The sequence below is a fragment of the Podarcis gaigeae genome (assembly GCF_964106915.1).
Source record: "Podarcis gaigeae genome assembly, chromosome: 10".
NCBI lineage: Eukaryota > Metazoa > Chordata > Lepidosauria > Squamata > Lacertidae > Podarcis > Podarcis gaigeae.
In genome coordinates, this window is record NC_139686.1 from 52,753,229 (window position 1) to 52,777,176 (window position 23,948).

General features: G+C 39.2%; 1 protein-coding gene across 20 annotated transcripts in view; it reads left to right on the top strand.

Annotated features, from left to right (window-relative positions):
* Window positions 1–23,948, top strand: part of FOXP2 (forkhead box P2) — a 350,478-nt gene that overhangs the window by 234,248 nt on the left and 92,282 nt on the right. For 17 of the 20 annotated variants that reach the window (XR_014555348.1, XR_014555349.1, XR_014555350.1 and 14 more), the window contains one exon: window positions 104–193. Coding sequence is in view for 16 of the 20 variants with exons in the window: in XM_083699205.1 (XP_083555331.1) it covers window positions 104–193 (90 nt within the window). In the remaining 4 variants the exon portion in view is untranslated. Of the gene's footprint in view, window positions 1–103; window positions 194–2,027; window positions 2,106–23,948 lie in introns of all 20 variants that reach the window. The other 3 variants (XR_014555351.1, XM_083699197.1, XM_083699198.1) reach the window with 1 other exon arrangement.

Here is a 23,948-nt window from a genome sequence, read left to right on the forward strand (position 1 = left end):
GATCAAACTATGCTTGAAAGTTAACATTGGGTAAGTTACAAGCAATAACATTTTCAATTAAATGTTCAAAAATTATTTACCTTGATATTGTATTTACTTGCAGGCTTTGCAGGCAGCCAGACAGCTGCTTTTACAGCAACAGACAACTGGGCTGAAATCTCCCAAGAGCAGTGATAAACAGAGACCATTGCAGGTTAGTAAATCATCTTTCCATCTGAGACCTAATCGCTGTAGCACTCAAGCACACCTAAATATAGGTATACAACTGTACCTTGTTGCATTCTTGCATATTTACATTTTTGCAAATGGCTTTAGCTTTACTATTAGAACTGTAATTTATTAAGAAACGTTACTACGCAAGAAGAACCCCTTTTATAGAAGCTTGTAGTGGCTTAAAAGGTCACACAGAGTGAAGCAGAACAATCTCGGGTCCAATAGGCGCTATACAAATAATCTTCCTACAGATAGCTGGGGAATTTTGTGCACATTCTTCACTCTGAACACTTGGTTGTAAAGTGGCAATTTTTCAGGAATGGAAAGCTTTCAGAACAATTATCTGAATATGCAAAGAGCAACCCCTCCTGCTATTAGAAAGATGTATTTTATCGAACTGGTTGTGTGTTAAGGGCTCCCCCTCCGCCCTCTCTTCATATTGTGTAAGGATCCAAAAAGAATGTTTTTATCATGTGCTTCAGCTATTGTTCATAATATTTAATAGAAAAATACGTACAGATTATAAATATAAATCTTGTTAATCCGATGAGGATAGTGGTGGTTTTTTGTTTCGCTTTTATGGTTGTTTATAAATGACTTAGCAAAAGGAGTGGAACCAGGCCCTGCTGTCAAAAGCTAGTTCTGACTTGTTTTATGTGAACCAAATATTTGTTATTTCAATGCTGAAAAATGGAAGGTTCTTAAGGTGTGTATGTATTCCTAGGAGTAGTAATAATGTTGTTCTTCCTCTCACAATACAACCCATGCTTTTCTTTACTTCCCTCATAAGTATAGAGAAAGTTTTCAAGCTGATGCCATTGTATCTAAACAGGCATTTGAGTGAATTCAGTGTTTCACTTTCTTTTAAACCAAAGGCTGATTGAAATGTTACAGGCACTGCATGCAGGCTGCCAAAAATGACTTCTAGGTGACCATGCTTCATGTGATATTTGAAATGTTTGAAAGCCACTAACCATGTGGTTAGCCGTAATCACAGGGAGTCTCTTTATGCTGGTGCCATGCAGTTCATGCGGCTGGTGGTAGTGGGGTGGGGAGCTTGCGCTGCCAGCAAAATCGTTTTGAGATGCTTAAGGTTGCCACATGGAAGGCTGCTGTGCAGAGGTGATTTTTGACAACTTCCATGTGGGACCAAAATGAGAAGTAGAAAATAGGATATTTACTAGGGATGGCAAATATTTTCTGTGGAAACTAGTAATTGGTGATTGGGGCGGGGGGATTTAAACCCTATCCAAAAGAAAAAAAGCTTTTAGAGTTGTACAAATACTGACTTTCCCAACCCTGAGAACATTATTTTCCTTTGGTTCTGTGCCATTTAACCCCTAGGTTGCTGCATTTGTCTCCGTACTGGCTAGTCATGTATATGATCCCCACCCAATCATGTAGTGAATGGGGATTGTGTCAAAATAGCTACATTTGGTGTATTATTATTATTATTATTATTATTATTATTATTATTATTATTTATTACTTGTACCCTGCCCAACTGACTGGGTTGCCCCAGTCACACTGGGCAGTTGATGGTGCCACTGAGGGCAAGTGAAGACAACATAAATAAATAAGTGGACATTTCCCCAGGGGATGCTGAAATTTTGCTTGGAAAGAGGAGACATATTTGTTACTATTTGAAACTGTGAGCACTTTTCTCTCAGGGTTGCTGTAATACAGCTCTGTGCTAGACATGCATGGGGACAGGGATTCAGGGCCCTGGATGTGCTACATGAAGTAACACCTTACTCCAGTGGATCCATACACATACGGAAGATCCATTGCTGATTATCTTGGGTCATTCACAGATCACTGTGTTGCTCTATGGACCTCTGAACTCTATCTGCCGAAGATGATAGCCTTGCTGTTGTTTCAGGATGAAAGATGTGAGTAAAGAGCCTCTGATTTTCCCAGTGTTGCCTCTGCAATACTACGTAAAATGTAGCATCCAAAGTAGCCCTTACTTCAGCCTTTCAGATATTACTCCTTGAACAAATAGAATGTTAAAATGAATTCAGAAGTTGTTATCCAAGGATAACAGATGATGTAAAAAGAGAACACAAAGTCTTCATTCAAACTTCATGATAAACCATGGTTTGTTTGAGTGGAAATGAGCCACAGTGAGCCCTGCTGTTGTCTGCTTCCCTGCCTTCCTTCTCTGGTGCAGCAGCACGGAGGGATTTGAAGAAGTTTCTTTCATTTTTTATTAATCACAGCTTGTAGATGCATTCAGGCCTCACAGACGGTCATTGCTGGATGGGCTTGTTTGAAAGAAGCCAACTTCAGATTTTTTCTGCAAACCGTAGTTAAGGTTTGCTATAGTTTAGGATCCAAATGTAACACTAAACTGCAGTTAAGCAAAATTAGAAGTAAAAGCTTGCTTTCTCCTTACAGCTACTCCAGAGGAGAGGGGAGGTAGGCCTTATCTCTATCATGAGGAATAAAGGAGAGCGTTTACTGACTTCTAATTCTGAGTAAATGCAGTTATACTTTAAAGCTCTGATTTGTCTCTTAAGCTTGGTCTTTCTAGTTAAGTAAGTTAAGAAATTAACTTAACATATTTATATGCATCTAACATAATTTGAATTGTGACACACATGGGGGGGCATAGAGAATTTTATAACGAAACCTTGAAATTTATGTCAAGGATTGGTGCTGAATATAGCCCACTGAGTCTGTTTCTAGACAACACCACTCTACCATAGCCACAGCCTTCACAAGTCCTGCTCACTTCTATTCTTGAATGTGTTTGCGTGGCTGGAAAGTACTTGTGAACCGTGATAATGCCTCTTGCTTACCTTCATGGAGATTGGAGAGATGTATGAGTGTGACCATGTAGAATCTTCTGACTTTTGTGTGACTAGAATGCAATCTGCTGTACAAAGGTAGGAGTCACATTTATTGTTCCCCGCCTCACTATTCTTTATAGTCCCATCCACGCTTACCTCTGACCCTGCCCACGCCCAGCATATGGTTCCCAGATGTTTTCTCATGAGAGTACATGGCCCTCAAGCTAAAAAACGGTTTGCCTCTCCTGGTTTATATATTTCTGATATTAACTGCCAATACAAAGCTCTGTGTTGTTCATTGGGTAGTGGAAATTTATATTGAATTTGTGACCCCATGGGGTCCCAAATAGTGACACTTCCTTTATTTTTGTTAAGCCATATTTAATGTTGACTTGTTCCAGTATTTCACTGATGCAATTGTATTTTAAAAAAGAACATTTAAAGCCTGATGTGCTAGGATTGGTGCAGTCTTAAGCTGCAATCCTATACTCATTAAACTATAAATGTCATTGAACACAGTAGCTGCATTTGCACAATCTAATCCAGACCACTCAGCCCCTTTGCTCTGGCTTTGCCAGAAGCTGTTAACCATGATAGAGCCTGCTGTGGAGGGTTCCTGATTGTATTGATATTCCTGTTTCACATGTAACAAGAAACTGTGGTTTGCTGTGGCTTCCTGGTTTGTTCCCTGCTCACACAAAGGGGTGAATGAAGTAGGAGTGAAGGGGATGTGTGCCAACACACTAAATTTGTGAATAATTTGGCTCATTAAGCGAGGATTTAATAGTGCAAACTGGGTTTGTGGGACTTAGGGTTATCAAAAGACAGGTACAGAAGGTACTGATCTACCGGACCCACAGCTTGCAAGGCCTCCCAGACTGATCTTTCATTTTTTAAAAAATCAATTCTCTAGCCATTCTAAAAAGTTATGAAGCAAAATGTCCAGATACTCTTCTAAGTGATTTCTGTGTGATGGCCAAGACTGTCTATTGTCACCATTCAGTGTTTTTAGCCAATGAATGAAATCAGAGCTGTGTTTTGGGGGAAACAGGCAATAGGAATCCCTGTTTTTCCTATAAACCAGGATGCCTCATTCCTGTGGTGCTTTCATCTGAGATCAGGTACTCCCTATAAATTATTTTTTGCTAATTCTACCACATGCAAGTGGATGTTAAAGAATCTCCCACTCTGCTCCCCAGTGACAAATGCAAAACTCACTCTTAGGTCAGTGGGTACAGAAGTGCAGCCTTGGTTTTTGTTTAGGGTTGGCACTGAGGGAAGCAGGATTCTTGTGCTTTTAAGAAGTGTGTGACAGGCAGAAATCCAACAGGTAAAGGTTTTTCTACTATGGAAATACAATTATAGGAAAAGCTTTACCCGTTCACATTTTGTTACACATTGTATGATGCTTGCAACCACTGATTTATGTTGAGGGCCTCAACTCCACCTGTAAAAAAGGACATACATTTACCTACAACACAAAGCATATGCACATTTTATATAAATCTATGTCCTCTTCTACAGCCGGACTGGAGAGCCCAATTGACATACAGAGTGACCTGGGCCCAGAAAATCCTGTAAGCACCCCTTCTTACAATCTTAATTTTTTACTAGGGTGTAATCCCCGTTGAACCTAGTGGAACTTACTTCTGAGTAAATATGCATATAGATTCCAATGTTAAGAGTTTTAATCCAGAAGTAATCCTCAATGAACTCAGCAGAAGATTCTCAGAAGTAAGCAGGTTTAGGATCAGATTGAAGTAAACGAAGAGGACCATCAGCATCTTAAAGGGTTTCATATTAATGTGTTTCTAATTTCCTCTGTTTTGGCACAACTGACTGATCTGGCAAATGGAGACAGGTTGGAACTGCATTATAAGTCTAATAAAAAAACCTAATAAAACTTTATACCTGGCTCACACATCAGCAAGCAAACGGGGAGCATTAGGTAATGTTTGCCATCACATCTCCTGTGTATACCATGTTTTTATTTAAAGGCAAAGCTGATTTATATAATGTGGTATTTATTTAAATGAAAGTTCTATACAATGCTTGTCTTTTTATTATTTTCTAGCAGATAATGGGCTTGGTTATGTTGGCAAATCCATCAGTTGAAAATTACTGCAAACGATGTAAACCTACACAATGGCAGTTGTAGAAGGGTCCTTTTCCTGTGTTTTTTGTGGGGGGTGGGGGTTAAATCATGTCCATCAAACAACTCTATCAAATATTTCTAGAAAAGTGCAGGCTTCCTTCCAAAGCAGTATGTTGATACTTCTCTTGAAAATTCATTTCACTGTGGTCACTTGTACTGCACGTTCATTAAAAGCGGTTAAACTATTGAGCCTTTAATTTTAAAAAATCATCTTTTACTGGACCACAGATAAATGCTTTGGAAGAATGAATCATAGTTCCCATTAGGACATTGCTATGTTGATGGCAAACTAACAGTGATAGATGGACTGGCTGCTGAGTGTTAAGGCTTTATTGAATAAAAATGTGTTAGCTAAAGCAAGGCTTGTGCCTTGAACACCCTAAATTTGACCATGAACTTAAGTTCTATATGTGTACCAACCATAGATTCACTGTCACCAAAGGTTTATCTCTCAGCCTCTTTTCCCATTAAACGGAAAAAGTGCATTTTAAACTCTCCTGAATTTTGGTGCCGCAACCTCAAAAGGAAATTCAAGGTTAAAAACCACATGCACAGTGGAAATAGTTTTCCTTAAGCATCTTTGATACCAAAGCTAGCAAAAAAGAAAAATACTTGTAATATACAATATAAAGTATATAACTCTCTGAGTTTTTAAGGAGCTTAATGCACATTACCTCAGTAATCCTAATAACTCCTTTTAATGTAGGTCAGTATTATTTAAATTTGTCAGACTTAGAAACACAACTTCAGCTGACCTTTGGGATAGCTATGGAAAGGGGGAAATATAATAATAATAAGTGAATGTTCATATGGCACGTTCACACAATAGAGAGCTGAATTTCTGCTCACGTACTTTTGGTTCTAGACTTTGAGATGTGTTTATGGAGCTTGCCCTCAAAATCTGGCTGTTGGGCTAAGGTAGCCTCTTAGACAATGAGAGGAAGGACCATGGTTCAGTGACACACCAGATGCCATGCAGCATGTCCTGGGCATCTCCACAGGTGTGCGCGAAAGACTGTCTTAACACTCGGAAGCATCACTGCCAGACTATTTAGTCAGCAGTGGGAAATCTCCAGCCTAATTATATTTGCCAAACTTTCCCATTTGCCCTGTGAAGCCATTTCAAGCAAACCACGCCCACCTGGCCAACCTTTGCCAAAATATGTAGAGCAGATGGTGTATTTCTTTTTTTTATTATTATTTTGTTGGCACCTTTTGTTATTTGATGATAACTTTTTGTGATGCAGGGGCTAGAACGGTATGCAATATTCCATGTGTGGCCACACCACAGATTTATATAACATAATGTCAGTTTGGGTTGTTTTAATTTCGACAACTGCCCTCATTCAGCATGCCTTTTACACCCCTGCTGCTCACTGAGTTTATGATTTTGTTGAACCCCAAGACTTCTTCCTAGGTTAGTACATCCAGTTTATATACTTGTCCATGTATTTGTATACTCAGGACTTTTTGCCCCAAAGCGTATCCCTTTCTCTTTACTTACATTGAACCTAATTGGCCGTTTCGTTACCTACTTACTCTGAGGAAATCATTTTTGGAGCTTTTTGCAGTCCATTTTGGGTTTTTCTATTTCGAATGATTTGGTGTGTCATCCACCACAAACATGCCACCTCATTAATCACCCAAGACTCCAGTATGCTCACCACTTAACAATTTCCAGATCCATCCAAATTCCTGTTGCCATACTTTATGACAACTAGTGAGTTACAGAAATATTCCTTTTTTATTTGATTGGTTAATTAAATGATTGGTAACGTATGGGGTTCTGTAAGGTTCCATTTTGTCCCCACACTGTTTAATAAATACATGAAACTGCTGGGTGAACTCACCCAGAGAGTTGGAGTTCAGAGCCATCACTGTGCTAATGACACCAAACTATGTTTTGAATTGTCCTCTTATCTTAGGGAAGAAGTAGAAAGGCTGAACTGCTATTTGGTGGGTATGAAGGATTGGTTGGGTCGGGCAAGCTAAAATTTAATTCAGACAAATCAGAAGTAATGTTGATGGGTGGACTGTGTGACTCAGGCTTGGGTTTACAACCTGTTCTGGATGGGGTTGAAAAGATCAGGTTTGTAGCTTGGCTTTACTCCTTGAGTCCATTTAACTGTAGGTGCTGGAGAGGCCAGACAAACATTTCTAGGGAGGGAATTCAGGAAAATCTGAATTCTAAATCTCACGGGAAGCCCACAATTACTATTTTTTTAATCAGAAAACAGCCCCCACTGTTGTTATCTCCCCCATCCACCCCGAAACCTATGGAGACAATGGGAATGGTGAGCTAACCTGGTGCACTTATCTCTGATAATATCCCTCATCATGTGAGGAATGTAACACATAAGAATAAGACTATTGTGGCAGAGGACTATTTAAGACTGCCCTAGAGGTAAATTTAGAAAATTGTAACTAGTGCGAACAGTTTCAGTTGGGATGCTGACTTGTGTTAGCCGCTTCAAATTTTATCACACCAGTGTGTGATCGGCACTGGCTGCCAGTTTGCTTCCGAGCTCAATTGAAGGTATCGATTGGTGTTGACCTTTAAAGACCTTAACAGCTTGGGACCTGCGACCATCAACTTCCATATGAGCCTTCCTGCACACTTGGATCATATTCTGATATTCCTGCTCTAGGTCTCTTGACACTGTGAAGCGGAGAATAAAGTAGGGCCTTTTCTGCAGTGGCACTCACACTGTGGAATGTCTTTTCAAGCAAGCTGCATCAGACCTCTCACTACGTTATTTTAAATGGCTGGTGGAGACATGCATCTTTTAAAAGGCCTTCTTTCTGGTACAGTATTTTGTTTAACTCTGATGGCTTTTTTGTAATGTTTACTGTAGCCTTGTTTATCAAGCTATGGTTTTGATGTATAATTTGGTTGAATTGTTTCCATGACTGGTTGTTGTTGTTGTTGTTGTTGTTGTTGTTGTTGTTGTTACCACTTTGGCTTTTCATAAAAAAAACAACAGGCAAGATATAAGTTTGTAAAATAAATATTAGGACCAGCATATTTCCCCCCTCTATTGTTGGTACTTAAACATTCTGTATTAGAAGTCATGTGTCAGGAAATCATGACTCCTGAAAGCAAAGGGTTAAGCTCTGTGTGTACCAAGCGTGTTGTATAAATATCAAGCTGAATGGAATAGCGGGTGGCTAAGGTAAGCTTTGTTTGTTTAGCATGAACACTTAATTGAAGTAATCATTTTATATAAGTTGGTGTGAGGAAAGTTAAATGTACCTATAGGTTTAATTACTTGGTGTTTATTTTATTAGCCTGTAGGGACAAGAAAATAAGTGGAAAATATATATATTCACACCCATTCTCTTGCAAAGATTCACAGCTAAGTTAGTAAATAAAATTTAAGGACAAAAAGAGATTACAATCCCAGTTCTTGATTCTTTATTTTACTCCAAAATTTTAGAAAGACAAATCCACCAAATAAATATAATCTAAGGAAAAAATGTTCGTTATTTTGAGGAGCATTTAAGCAAGTCTGTGTTGGCAGGTAAATTCATGAAAAGTTTACCATAGCGCACACTGGCCTCATTTCGGCGTAACACTGAACCATGGAGTAGCAGTATGGCACAAAGCTGGATGGCTCTTGGGATCATTTGCTCCCTGTTTTAAACCAACTGAGGGCTTTCGTTACGTCTCTGAACTGCAACAGACAGTGATTAGTTTTTAGACGTGGCTTGTCTGAAAGAGATGGCTTCAAACGGCAGTTCACAATCCTGGCTTGTTCAGATAAACCAGAGAAAAAAATAAGTGTGATTAGTTGAAAATGGAAGCAAATCCTTCCATTCTCTTCCTTGCAGCCACACCTAGAAGAGGAGATGGGAGGGCAAATGCTAGAGCCCATGGCTCACTCAGGCTAGTTTCCATAGTGCTAAACTTCCATTCACACACAGACCTAGCAGTTAGGCTCATGACCTTTTTCTAAACCAAACATCACGGGGGTGGTTTTTTAGTGGGGAAAGTAGAAGGAAAGAAAAAGATGGGAGAGAAAGAGTGTGGCAGAAATGAGTGGGCCACCTCTATCTCCGACACCACCTGCTTTTGGCTTACTGGTGTTGTAGACACAACCAGCTGCAATTTCCATAGTGGCTGCAGCACACTGTGGAACAGCTGCACTGTGGAGGTGGTATCCATTCATGTAAACCAGGCATAGGCAAACTTGGCCCTCCAGGTGTTTTGGGGACTACAATTCCCATCATCTCTGACCACTGGTCCTGTTAGCTAGGGATGATGGGAGTTGTAGTCCCAAAACATCTGGAGGCCGAGTTTGCCTAGGCCTGATGTAAACAATGCCTTTATACAAGAGCTCAGCCATGTGTGCAGGAGCAGCCCAATATATTTCCTTGGTCATTGTAGACAAGCTACCATGACCCTTGAACAGACCCATGGTTTGCTTAAACTAAATATGGAATGATTCCCCCCCCCCCCCCATGCTGTACATGGCAAGGTGTTATATTTTTGAAGGGTAAGCCTGTTTGGACAGATTCAATTGTCTGTGTTCTAGTAACTTCTAGGTTAGTTTACTGAAATGTGTTGTAATAATGGCTGACTGTTTGGAAACTACAGTTAGTGCAGAATTCTGAAGCCATATTACTGAGATCAAAAGGTCTGAACATACTGCAATAAATCTGGCCTGACTGCACTGGCTACCAAAAAGTTTCCAGGCTCTGTTCAGAGGGCTGGTTTTGGCCTATAAGGCCTTATGTCTCTCAAGACCCCAAACATCAAGGATCACCTATTTTCACTTGAATCAGCTTGGACCCTGCAGTCTTATATTTCTTCATTGTACCTCATCCAAGGGAAGTACGGAGGGTGGCTACATAAGAGCAGGCTAATAATTGGAGGCTCTTTGTCTGTTCTGTGCTTTCTGCAGGTAAACACAAGTGGTTCCATTGTTGTCAAATTTTTGGCATTAGGCTAAAAGATTTTGATTTACGTAGGCTTTTGGTGATTCCGGGAGCCTCTACTGTAGTACTAGTCTTTTAATGGGGTGGGGTAGGACTTCTACTTATTGTGTGGCCTGATTATCATTTTTAGGATGTTTTTCTGTACGTCATTTTAAATTTGACTTTGAATTGTTTTTATATGTTGGCATTTTTTTGTTGTTGGGTCACTTTGAGACTATTTTTTGTAATGGCAGCTAACTAGTCAAGTAATAATAAATAAAGCCATCCAAATTAACAGCCATTCCTATACCTTTAGGTAGCAAATTCTATAGTTTTGTTTTGTGTGAAGTGGTTCCTTTTGTCTTTCATTCTTCCTGCACAGTTTCAATGGAAATCTATACTGAATTATAGTTCTGCTCAAACCTTTCAATTGGTATAATATTGTTCTTAATGCTCTGCAAATTTGTAGTACCGACTGCCTTGATTCTCTTATACTTGTATTGCCTCTATTTATACAATATTTCCAATGGACTATTTTAGAATTGCAATATATTTTTTCACCTTCGAGATTGCTTTGTTGCAATTTCTTAATAAGAGAATTAAAATGTTAAAAACCAACTTTTTGGACGTTTATCAGTATTATAGGAGGTCTTTTCTGCAAGTTAGAATTGAAGGAATAGAGGTTGAAAATTGGTTAAGCTGATGATGTAGAAATATTACTAGGTAACTCTTCAAAGAACTTTAAGCACACACTAAAGTGGAATGAGATATAATACAAGGTGGAAATGCAACTTAACACTCTCTCAAAATGCTGACACTTCTGATAGTGGCACATTGTCTTAAAGTTGCAATCTTGACATCTCCCTGACACTGGTGTTACTGCACATTCTCAGGTGAAAGCCGAGGGGCACATTTGAGTTGATACAATGAGGAAGCCTCGTTCCTTTATATAAAATAATAGTACAATGCAGAACTAAAAATTGAAATTCACTGTGTAAGGTTTATATATTTAATTTGTATCTGAAGAATAAAATTTCCTTTTAAAAATATATATTTTAACATTTTCTCTCATGGAAACCTTATAAACCAATTGCCACGAGATGTAGGGCTGACTTTAAAAAATGGTTTGATAGATAAAAGTCCTAGCTCACATGGAAGGGAAGCAGAGTACAAAGGAATTGTGCGGATGCTCTCTTTTGCTCCCACCCCTGTTGCCATGCAGCTTATTCCCGCTTCCTGTGTGTTCAGGGCAAATATGTACAGAGGGGTTCCTGCTATACTCACCCAGGGTTCTAGATTGCAGGGGGAGCTTACACAAGGGCACCCCCAAAATGGTGATCTCAGGGGAAGGGTTGCCTCGATTTGATGTATGTCATTTAACCTTCGTTAGCCCTGCTGAATAGTCAATAAGCAGCAGGTTGGTTGATTCAGGGTACACAACCAATGGCCGCTAAAAACCTGCTGGCACTTGTAATCAATAAAACTGTGGCCTGTTCAAATCCCAAGTTATCCTGTGTTGTTGCAACTTCATCATGCCTTGGCCTGATGATAATCAATGAAACAGAAGGGATAGATCAGGCTTCCTCAACCTCAGCCCTCCAGATGTTTTGAGACCACCATTCCCAGCATCCTTGACCACTGGTCCTGCTAGCTAAGGATCATGTGAGTTGTAGGCCAAAAACATCTGGAGGGCCGAGGTTGAGAAAGCCTGGGATAGATACTCAGTGCTGAAGGCAACTGTTCAGTCCCTGTTTCAGAATTGCTCCAGTTTCCAACCTAATTTTCAAAATCTGCAAATGTTAAACTGGACAAAGCAGTCTTGGCACAACAGATTTTTACCGGGTCACACCACAGAAGTGTGTAATGTACTTTAAATAGTGGTTTTGGAGAAAGTCACCTTGCACCTTGGTTCTAGAAGTGCAATAATAAAACATTGTTTGGGAAACATTTACCAAGACTCCTGACGATATGATACCTTTTTAGATTTAGATGAATTACTTTTAAAACAACCTCTTGCTCATAGTTTAGGAGACTAACAATCTTATTGGAATGGTAGTTTGCTTCACACAAACTAAAAGCCCTCTTGGCAGCAGAAACACTAGCATTCATCTTCTTGCCTTGGAATTGGTTGCTAAATTTTTCGCCAAACGTTTTAGAGTTAACTCGGCATTGTTAATCTTATGTGATTTTCACAGTTTCTTGCATAGTACTCTTTACACTAGTTTTTTAAAACAAATTATTGTGACTTTATATCCTTTTAAAGAACATTTATAGATCATTAACATAACTGCTATTAAATCACACTTAATCTCCTTAGCTAATGATATTCTAGAGCATACTCTGAGAAAAGAAATTTTCACTGTCAAGGCTGCTTCTATCATAACAGCATACAGAAACACTCCAGAAAGTAAATTATTTTAAAACATCTGTGTCTTTAAAAAGCCAGTGGTTCTGTGAAGCGTTGGACTACAGTTACCTCTGATCATTATAAGTTTGTTTCCATTGTCATGCTACATGTAATATTGTGCAACTTTACAATTAAAGCACAACCTTCATTCCTAAACAAATTTCAGTAATTCCAATTGATTTCAGGGATGTGACGGCATAGTTGCTAAATTGGACAGCTACCTGGTTGTGGTTCCTATGTTCAAAGTTATTAAAGACCTTTAAGAGGAATTTCACTGCAGCAATACAGCCTATTTATTTAATTGAACAGGCTCACAAAGATATAAATCTTCTTTACGAGGACTGCTTTTCTCCAATGAGCTGAAAGGTCATTGTTTAGTGGATTTTAAAATCTATTGAAGTTATATGGCAGACAACTTTTTAGTTGCCTACTGTGATTTGTTGATATTTGCATTTGGTTATGCTTTTCTAAAAACATGTTAATTGGGTATGTTTTATCTATAGAAAAAAGATATGTCTGTGTTTGTGTAGATACTTAGATGATACACAAACACAGACGTATCTTTTTTCTATAGATAAAACATACCCAATTAACATGTTTTTAGAAAAGCTAAATTGCTAGTAAACAAAGCCTGCATCCTGAAAATATGTATGTTCCATGTAGTAGTGTGATGGTTGTACTTGTGAAATCTTTCCCAATTGTCAGATCCCTCTCTCTATCCATCTCTGGGTGAAGCAGCCGCCCAGTGGGAGACAGAGATGTAAACAAGTTGCTTCTATCTTTAAAAATTTGTCGTGTACTGCCTCAACTTACTTTTCCTTGCTGGAGTGAGTTTAAACTCACTGGTGTGTTCTAGTCGTAGCAGCAACCAGGAACTATTGAATGAAAGGTCATTCTCTGTGTTTGCTAGCATTTTGGCTAGGACACATCTGTGTGTGTTTCTTGCTGTAAGCATGTCAAAACGTGCAAAGAAGGTGTTCAGAAAAGAGCCAGAAACACTTGACGAATTCGATCTTTGCAAATTCCTATGTGGATTGACCTCACCTCTCTGACTAATGTATGGATCAGAATATATCTGTCCATTGAATTTGGCTCTTCCCAGAAAGTTGTGTCGTATACACCAGTTTAGATCATTCAAAATGCAAAATATGTTCAAAACACATGAACCATAAACAGGTTTGCCAGTCCCTCAGAAGAACTGCTAAAGGCAGGCAATCTCTGTTCTTGTTCCCTTCTTCAGAGGAGCATTTTGATGTTCTGTGCCCCACATAACTTCTTATTAAGATACTTAGCTGCGCCCACTTGGTTTTCTGCTTGCATTGCTACATACACAATTGTGTTTGAAATCACTTAGTTGATGAGATGGACTACTACTTATTTTGGAGGGAGGTGGCCTACTACTCAGCTAGGGGCTCCCTAGATCTTTTGTGCTAAATATAAGTAAGCATATACAATTATTTTTAAGATATATGAACTTAAATTACTTTTTTAAAAATATCTTTGCCACTATCTCTTGCTGCAGAGGGAGAAGATGACAAACCGTGACTGTAAAGAGAGCACAGCTTGAAAGAAGTGATCTTTTATCCGATTCATTTTTCTGTGTGTAAATAGCATGTGGATATTACTCAAGCTACTGCTTTATATAGGCCAGCTTTCCATCACCTTAATGCACTTTGTAGGAGGTGCATTTGTCTAATAACCTGTAATAGTGCTGGGTTTAATGTTTCTCAAGCCAACAACATAACCACTGTCAGAGGAAACCGAGCAAAACAAAAACCTCTCTTCTTAAATGTGCATTACCATCTTAGCTATCAATGCTAAATCTAAATGATCCTAACAAAAAAACAAAAACAAAATCAGAAACCCACAAGACGACCATGACTTCTTATACTGTTGGTTTTTTTTAATAGCCTTCAGGGAAAATGCTAGAGTGCATAAATTATGGGATGGCACAACCAGCTACCCATTCAGATTATTGTGATGTGATTTGTCCTGCAGCTGCTTCAAATTAAGAACAGGTGTAGAAGGCAGATTATGCAAATACCTATATTAATGTAATTGTCAAATTGGTGTGTTTATCACTGTGCTTTTAAAGAGTAGACCATACTCTTATTTTAAATGTAAATTAGTTTTATTCTTGAGAGCCACTATTGGATAATGAGCTTATAAATGGGAGGGGGTGTCTTTAAACATCATGAAACTCTTCTGATTTTGACATTGACTTTTCTAGTGATTTGTTTCATAAATGCTGTATAAAAATATTATTTTGTCCCCTCTTGACATTTGATAAGCCTAGCTATGGAGTGTTTGTAAAATTTAGCTTATTGGATCCACTTTTTCTTTGTTTTCCACTTGAGTTTGATTTTCTTTCAAGACTGAAGTTATTGTGGCAAAAATCCTGAAAGGAAACTTTTTATTTTGTTGATTAATGTGACATTTTCAGAACACACTGTACGTGCCATTAAATGTGTTTTCCTCACACAACTCTTATTTCTGAGTAGATTTAAGCATTTGTAGAAGTGTATCATTGACAGATACATGTATTGCATCCTAAGAAGATCTGGCGTATCAAAAAATGATAGTTTAGGTTTGCATCCGTTTAGTGAGTAAAGTTAATTAATCTACAAAATCTTTGCCCTCCAGCAATCAGAACTTGATGCAAACACTTCAAACAGTTCTTCATAGAACAAACATCCAAACAATTTATTTTGAAATGCGTCATAAAACTGTAGCAGAAATTCTGTGTTGCTCAATACTGACTCGGTCACTTTCACTTAGTTCATGATCCTAAACTCAGCTGTTCATGAACATAGGCAGTGTAATCTGAATTGCTGGCAAAATGCCACAGCTTGTGCTATTACAGTGCATGAACTTGAACCACCATGAGTGTTTACTTGCTTAAGTCCAGCATAAGGATACTTGCATCATGCTGCCACATGTAGAGAAGAGTTAAATTACAGTATATTGCTTAGTGTTTTCTTTTAGTTCTCACAACAGGAAGGGACAGACAAATTAATACAGCCAAACCAAAAGTAGTAGAGTTTACAAATTGTCTTTTCTAGTGATTTTAGTAAAGTGTCTGACATTATTGCTAGAGTTTTCACTTCCATCATATTATCCCCAAATTACAGGCAGATCTGTGTAAAGCCTTTTGCTTTGATGGAATCTGATAAGCATTCGTCTAGGAACTCTAGCATATTCACCAGTGTTCATTGCCTGGCTGTGAAAATGTTTAATTCTTGCAGTATTTTTGCACCAAATCAATTTATATGATCCTGTAGAAACCCACAATAATATATAACTTATTGATACATTGCAACCATGAATGGAAACATAGCCACACAAAAATGCTGGATGCCTTGACTTAAAGAACAATTAGCAGTTGGGTGGGGGGCAGTGAAGAATTAACCTTCATAGGGAGCTAGCTGAACTTCAATTTAAGTAATTGAATTTCTGCAGAAATCTATTTCAGGGGATGAGAATTATCCACTGGATTCTTCCAGTGCGCTTCATAAATTCCTTTGCCATGAAAGAAGTGGTTATGAAAGCATCCCAGACGCATGAAGTTGTATTGCTGTAAAAAGTTTGATACCTAGGACAAAACAATGATCAATCAAATTTATTCTCTTAAGAATAAATAGCATCTTCTGTGATTTTGAAATACCTTCTACATAAGTAAGTAGACTATCATTTTACCACAATTAGTCAGTCAACATCTATAGTATACTGTGCAAACATTCATCAGGTAAATGATTTGTATATTCATTCTTTGCAAAGATAGAGATTATTCCAACAGTAGCATTCCCCCACAATGAGTTGCCTTTCAATTCAATAATAATAAAAAAAGGTTTCATCTTAGTGTTTATCCGCCAGCTCCTTCTGTCAGTAAAATATACTAGGTGTGGTTTGGCTGTCAGGATATAAATTTGCATGTAGCGGCAGTCAGCTTGCACAGCCATTCAATATGGATACATGCCAAGTTCAGTCAAGGTCTGTGGGTGAACTCATTGTTCCACTGAGATCAGTGGTAAAGTGTCTATTGACTTCAGTGCACTCAGGTTTTCTGTCTGCAATTATTCTTTCTCTGCAACCCATCCTGTTGATGGCTCTGATAACTTTGCATTTTGTATTTTGTCACTTGTGACATTTGCTGGGTTGACATTCAAGGAACGTTGAAGAGCCATTCCTGCAGCAGTGTGTGAGGGAAAGCACAGTGGCACTGGCACCCTTCTGAGCAGAGGAGGTGCTGCACTTCCCAGGATACGACAAGTCCACCTCTGCCGCCAACCCAGGGCTTCCCCAATCTCACTGTCGCCTTGCCCCATCCTGGTAAATGCAGTTGTGCCATGAGGGTGCTATTGCCGCTCTACCCCACACCCCACCTAGCGCTGGTGCTGAGCCATTCTGTTCTTGAAAATTTTCTAGAAATCTATCACGTTTAAACAAATTTGCAACCTTTCATTAAGAGTTGCTACCAAAATTTTGCCAAATCATAACTTGAAGTGAACATAGAGGCGTCTCTCCAGGCAAATAGTACAAGGACTTTCTAGGGGCACTACAAGTATTTTGAGAAGACCAGCAATATTTCTCAGTTTTGCACATGCATTGCTCTTTTGTTAGTGTTTTTTTTTTTTTAAGCAAGGTCTATTCTTTTTTCACAGTCTTGATTTCAGAAACATGGGTTTAGAGATATAAAAAAGGGCTGTCTTGGAATTACTTCTAGAATAAAGCTATAAACCCTGTCAATCCAGTTCAATGTATTTAAGAGTTTGGATTTGATATCCCGCCTTTCACTCCCTTTTAAGGAGTCTCAAAGCAGCTAACATTCTCCTTTCCCTTCCTCCCCCACAACAAACACTCTGTGAGGTGAGTGGGGCTGAGAGACTTCAAAGAAGTGTGACTGGCCCAAGGTCACCCAGCAGCTGCATGTGGAGGAGCGGAGACGCGAACCCGGTTCCCCAGATTACGAGACTACCGCTCCTAACCACTACACCACACTGAACGAGGAAATGAACTTTGTTTTGACCAAGTCCATAGCCACAGGGGATCTGCATGTTGTTCCTTCCCTACTAAGCAGTGGGTGCTTAATTTAAATGTTATAAAAGTAAAAGACACTTTAATTTTAAATTCATATTAAATTAAATATGAAAATATTAATTAAATGATTGTGAATGTACTGGGCTATCTTTATTTAGGTTTTGATTGATTCACCCTCTTCTCGTGGCAAAATCCGTACTATGGACCTGATTTCAACTTAGCTGTTTCAGTAGAGTGCACTGAATGTAGCCCATCATCTGAGTAAGACCATAGCTATTGCCATCATAGTAAGCAAGGAAGAGTCAGGTGAGAAAGTACATGAGAGCAGCATTTAAAAGGCTTGAACCCATTACAACATCATTCTGTATCGGTCATAATTTCAAACCATCTAATCTTCAACAATGCACTGGCAATTCCTCTTTAAGCATAGCTGATTCTTATCAGACTTTTTAAAAGATTTTATCAATCAAGGAAATAAGTCTGAAGGTCTGATTTATTGGTTTGTGTCCTATGGCAATCATTGGTGTTTAGACTTTTTATTTCAGGTTGCTTGCTATTACCGCCCATATTTTGGGTTAGGTGCAGAATGCCCTCTGATAGATCCTTACTTGGCTGTGCATATTTATTTGAGTGATGTCTATGAGGTATGTGGGACACAGAAAGTCCACTGCTGAAACACAATATAACCTGATTTGTGTGTGTGTGTGTGTGTGTGTGTGTGTGTGTGTGTGAGAGAGAGAGAGAGAGAGAGAGAGAGAGATTTCCATACCTCCTCCTATCTGTTGTTTCATCAGGGCCACTTTGGCCACTATGGTGATTCAGAATTCTCACCTTTAAGACTTCAGTCTTATGATTGTTCTCCAAGCATAGGCACCAGCTCTAGGGGGCCAAGGCACTGTGGGCCCCCGCAATGTTTTAGGGGTCTACCCCCCATTGTTAGAACCAGGAACGGAGCAATGTCAGAATGCCATGTGACGTCTTGTTTGGCCCCCTCAAGGTGCTTCAGAAGATGACGCCTTTATTTTCAAGTCTTCTACTAAAGACTTTTGCCACACCATCCTTTCAACCACTATTGTTTGTGTATTTATTTTCAGTATTCCTGTTAACCAAAGACCTCCCACCTAATATCAACCCTGTGAGGTAGGTTTGGCTGGGTGATAATAACTGGCTCTAAGGTATAGAAAGTGAGCCTGTGTGTGGCAATTACCCAGTAAGCTCCATGGCTTAGTGTAAATTTGAACTGGCCTGTGCCCTGCCCCATCCCCACCTTTCTAGCCCAGCATTGTAACAATCACACCACACTGCCTCTCTTTCTGTACCTTAACGTTCCCTTTTAGGAACTATAAAATAGGCCAGAAGTGTTTGAGTTGGGGCATTGTCTATGCAATCTAATTTGTGTGTGTTCCATAAAGACAAAGTTGTATTCCGCAGAGATGCAGGTTTCAAACCCAAGGTTAATTCTGTTTTTCACAGAGCTCAAGAATTGATTTTGCTTTGTTTTGTCCTAAATCTAGTAATCATCAAGAGAGGGTCAGACATTCCCTCGACGTTATGAGAACACTGAAAGTTTTCACTGCTTAAGAACACAGCGTCCTTCAGAGTGGATTTGGCCCTTTTCTTTAAATTTATGACAGGAGGGGAAAACAGGGTCAGAGAGCTTTAGCTAGACTATCTCTAATGGCTTAAGGGTTGTATATAGAATGCTTGTAAGTTGTCAGGGGGCTCTCACTACAGCAGGCTTGGAGTCAGGCTGGGAGCTCTGGCCCTGCAGGGCCCCAACCCCCCGGGGCTTATCAGGTGGCAATGCTGCAGCAAATATCATGGTAACACCAATGGGCTGTGGGGAGCAGTTTGGTGCCTCAAGGACAAGTGTTGGGCAAAACGGCCACAGTTGGCTGCCATCTTTCCCCCCCCAGAATGTTTCTTGGCTCCATGTAGGAAGCCTGAGTTTTCAGTTGTGGGCCCACTAGAGCCATTATCCTCACCATGTGCTCCAGCATGCTGTGTGCGGACCTTGGTCCTACAGTAAAGCATGTGTCAACATGCTCTTCTAGAGAAGCTTTAGGGTCTTGAGCATTATGGTCTTGGTGAGTAATGGTTATTGTTATATCTTGTCTCTGGCTGTTCATAGTGTTATATTAACAAGTGTGGAACGTCACCAGAAAGAACTAAAAAATAAATAAATAAAAGGCAAGTCACAGATAAAGGCCCATCTGCCTGTTTTGGAGTCTAGGGGTAGAACTTTATTCAGACTGTTGTCTTACACAGAGATATAGTACTTCTGCCTTTTCATATTGCTTTATTTCTGATACGTGATCTCCAGAAACAAATGAACAGCAAACGTAATCCTATCCAGAGTATATACTACCAGCACACAATACATTGCTTTGTGGGAAATATCTGTGTGTCTCAAAAAGACTGGTGTCTGCATTCGCTAGACTCAAATATTGAGAGTTTTAAGCAAAAGGCTGAAAATTAACTGATATGGTGTGCCACTCTGCCCCACAATTCAGTGGCCAAATTGCCTAGTTTATTACATTTCTCAGATGTCAAAGTAGGAAATGTTATACAAGGAACTGAATACTGTAGGGAAATTTATATTCTAAAGTATGTTTTCTTCTAGAGGTATACTATTGTTCACCCTTACCCCACTATGTGTACCTTATCTTTGTGTTCATATTTGAACTCCACCTCAGTTTTACAATATCCACGTCCTGCAGTGAATGTTCATATTTAAGTTAGTGGATCTTGTGTCTTGAATAACTGGACAAGCCACTATTGCATTGAAAGTTAGTAAAATATGAGGTGTTAAGTTTTTATTTTTATGAACTTGAACAGTCTTAATCTACAATAAATATTAATTTATGGGTCAGTACTACATGAAGGGTGTGAGAGGTGTTCCTTCCTACCACCTTTCTAATCCGTACTCAACGAAGTGATTTTTGAGGAGTCTCCTGGATACCTTTACAAAATCATCCTAAAATTGTGAGGATTGTTTTGATTTTAAGCAAAGTTGCAGCTGCATAGCTATAAAGCAGTCAGTTCCCCTTATTATGACTAGTTCCACAACTTGTACTGTTTTAAATTGCCTGCAATTAGCATATCTCAACCTTATTTTTAGGTTTAAATTGCAGTGTGAGAGTATACTCTCCTCTTAGCTAATTAGTGCTATCAAGGAACAGTAGGTTACCTCATTAGTACCATGTGCATTTAATTAAAGAAGAGAAAATTGGAGTTAACCTCATAGTTAACATTTTCACAGAGTGCTACAGTGCCAACACCTTCAATTGGAGTCACACCCCTGTGTATCTAATTATTCACTGGTGCCAAATAAGGTTAGCAAGGATACCACCATGCTGTTGACAAAATAATTTAGAAGGAAAACCTATTCACTTGTTTCTGACACTGACATCAGGTTTCAGTGGTCTCTTCTAATCCTGATCTTTCAGGCCAGCTTAATAATTTTTGTTGGTTTTGTTCCCCAACAAGTTTGCTTCCGCTCCAGGGGGGAGGGAGTGCAAATTAACTGGGGAAGAAAGGGGGGGGGGATAGCACATCTCTTGCAAATCAAATGACATTTTAATATCAGCAATTCCCTCCAAAGCTTTTCACACCTTTCTGAAAGCCAGAAAATTTTAAATATATGCATGAAACAAATTGTTTACTGTTTGTGAGAATGAGTATATCTTCCAAAATGTGGTTTCCACTTTATACTTTGCAGAAGGGGACCCTTTAATTCGTATTACAATAGCAAAGTCAGATTGTGCTGTGAGTGAGTTGCCATCTGATCTATGAGCTGTAATTGTGGTCACAAACACTAGGTATGCAGAAGTCCCATTTATTCTGATGGGACTGATGGTCATATTAGATACTGCAGATTTCCTACACGCGTGATGATTGTCCATGTATTCCATTTCATGTATATATTCTGGGAGACAACAATGGCTTGCAGTTTCCCACTTTGCCTAGGCTGCATGTACAGGCAATGAAATAGACCTGTGTGCGGTTGTCAAAAACGATGAAACTTTTCATACAGAGAAATGCTTTATTTGTAGAACCTGAACAAGCTGGCCTTATGCCATCAAGAATGCAGTTATGGAGGTGTCTTCCCTTTTTAAGAAGCAGTATAAGATCTGAGCTGTGAATGTAAATTCAATTTAGAAACAAATAGTACAGGTCGAAAACAACACCTGGCAACATTTATAATTTTTTGAGATTTTTTTATTGCCATAGATCACCTCCCCTGATTCACCTCCCCTGATATACAGGTCATTTCCTGGGACACCAGAGGGAATAAATGCACAGTGGTACCTCGGGTTACAGATGCTTCAGGTTACAGATGCTTCAGGTTATAGACTCCGCTAACCCAGAAATAGTACCTCGGGTTAAGAACTTTGCTTCAGGATGAGAACAGAAATTGTGCTCCAGCAGCTAAAGTGGTACCTCAGGTTAAGAACAGTTCGAGGTTAAGAACGGACCTCCGGAACAAATTAAGTTCTTAACCCGAGGTACCACTATAAATCATAGTTAGAACTCTCTGTACTAGGTTGGCTTCAGACAACAGTTTCTTCCTTATAGTGCAGCTTGTTGCATGGTGGGACTCCCATGGACCTAGACTCAATGCTCAACAGATTCCATGGCAACTGTGCTGTCAGTAAGCTAGGTGTTTGTAAGTTATCCCATCTGTGGTGGCTGCTGTTTGCCTGATGCCTTCAGCCAACCTTATTAAATTGGGGTCCCAGTGTCTGGTGACTCTATAAATCATTGAGAAATTGGGAAAAGATACTCGTCTAAATCAACCCTGAAGGAGCCCTGATTGAATAAAGTGCTTACCTTAAGCATATGTATGATCTCTGATCCCAAAGACTTTAATAGGATTAAACTCAAATGCCTTACCAAATACGTAATGGAGTATTTCTTTTTGAAAAATTTATCACATGCTTATGTGCTTTGGTGAACAGGATCCATGCTACTCAATGTGCTGAATAATTTTACTTGAAATGTGTGGATCTGTACTGATAATAGGTTAGATGAATGCTTCTGGCTTTTTGTATGTGGTCTAAGAAAAAGTACCAGTGTGTTAATGATTTCCCCCCTATCTTATCCAAAGGTCTCAAAGGGCCTTGCAGTGGGATCTTATTTTATTTTATTTTATTGTCACACCACCCTGTCAGGTAGATAGGTTAAGGAATACGGTAATGCTTTGCCCAAACTGCTCACAAAGTTTCAAGGATCTAATCTGATGTGTACAATTTACTTGATCTGTATCACATTCCACTGTGGAAGTGAGTGGCTTACATAAAATGCTTTCTTAAATATTCCAAGGGTACCCTCCAAAGAGCCAGGGACCCAACAGGCAGGTGGCAATTTTAGAGGATTTGTTTTCCTGGGAGTCAGGGAACTCCCCCTCCCATCAGGACCTCTATCTAGTACACCACATTTCAGTAAGGAAAATTCTACATTCATATTTTTTTTTCCTATTTCCACCTATATTTGTTATTTTCAGCATTTGTATCCTGCCCCATAACACAGCATTTTCAGGGTGGCTTACAGCAACCACCAATCTTAATCATCACCCCAATGTAAATATGGGATAGAATAGAAGCATTAAAAAACCTACATAAACACAGCAAAAACACAAGACCCCAAGGATTAAAAACATAGATTTTAAAACAACAAATGGCTTTAAGACATCCCAAAGGCCTGGGTAAACATTTTTACCTGATGCAGGAAAAACTACAAATAGCCTCCTGGGAAGACTGTTCCATAATTGGGATGCTACTGCTGAAATGGTCCTCTTCCTGATAGTTCATTCATTCAGTGAGGACACCCAGAGCAGGACCTCCAAAGAGGACCTTTATGTAGAAATAAAGCAATCTTCATGCATGTGGGATATATTATTTGGTGAAAGAAGTTGCTCTTTTCACAACATCAAGACATCATTTAACAAAATGGATATTCCCTGTTTCAGAATACTACAGCAGTATGATTCTTGACATGATAATTTTGATTGATTATATACTGCTATTTCCTACTTGCCCATTCACATGTTCTTGCAAGTCACCCCAAACTTTTCACTAGCCGTGGGTTGTTGTTTCCACCCCTCCATTTAAGCATACAAATTCATGCTGTCTTGCAAACTTCATTTGAAACCCCCATGAAAGAATGGCTTTCATTAGGGAAACCCAATTCCAAAACATTTTTTTTTAAGGAATGTGGAGCTCTGGGTGGTTCAATGGACTGTGAATATGGTGGGGCTTTGGTTTAACAACTAAAATTAGTTTACAAAATGCCATTCATGGCCTTTTTGATTATTGATGCCTCCCAAAACTTATAATTACTTGATTCTGGATACAGACTTGGTATGTTGACTTCTGAACAAGACATCATTCCCCTGATAGTTATTCTCTGGCAATCTAAGTGA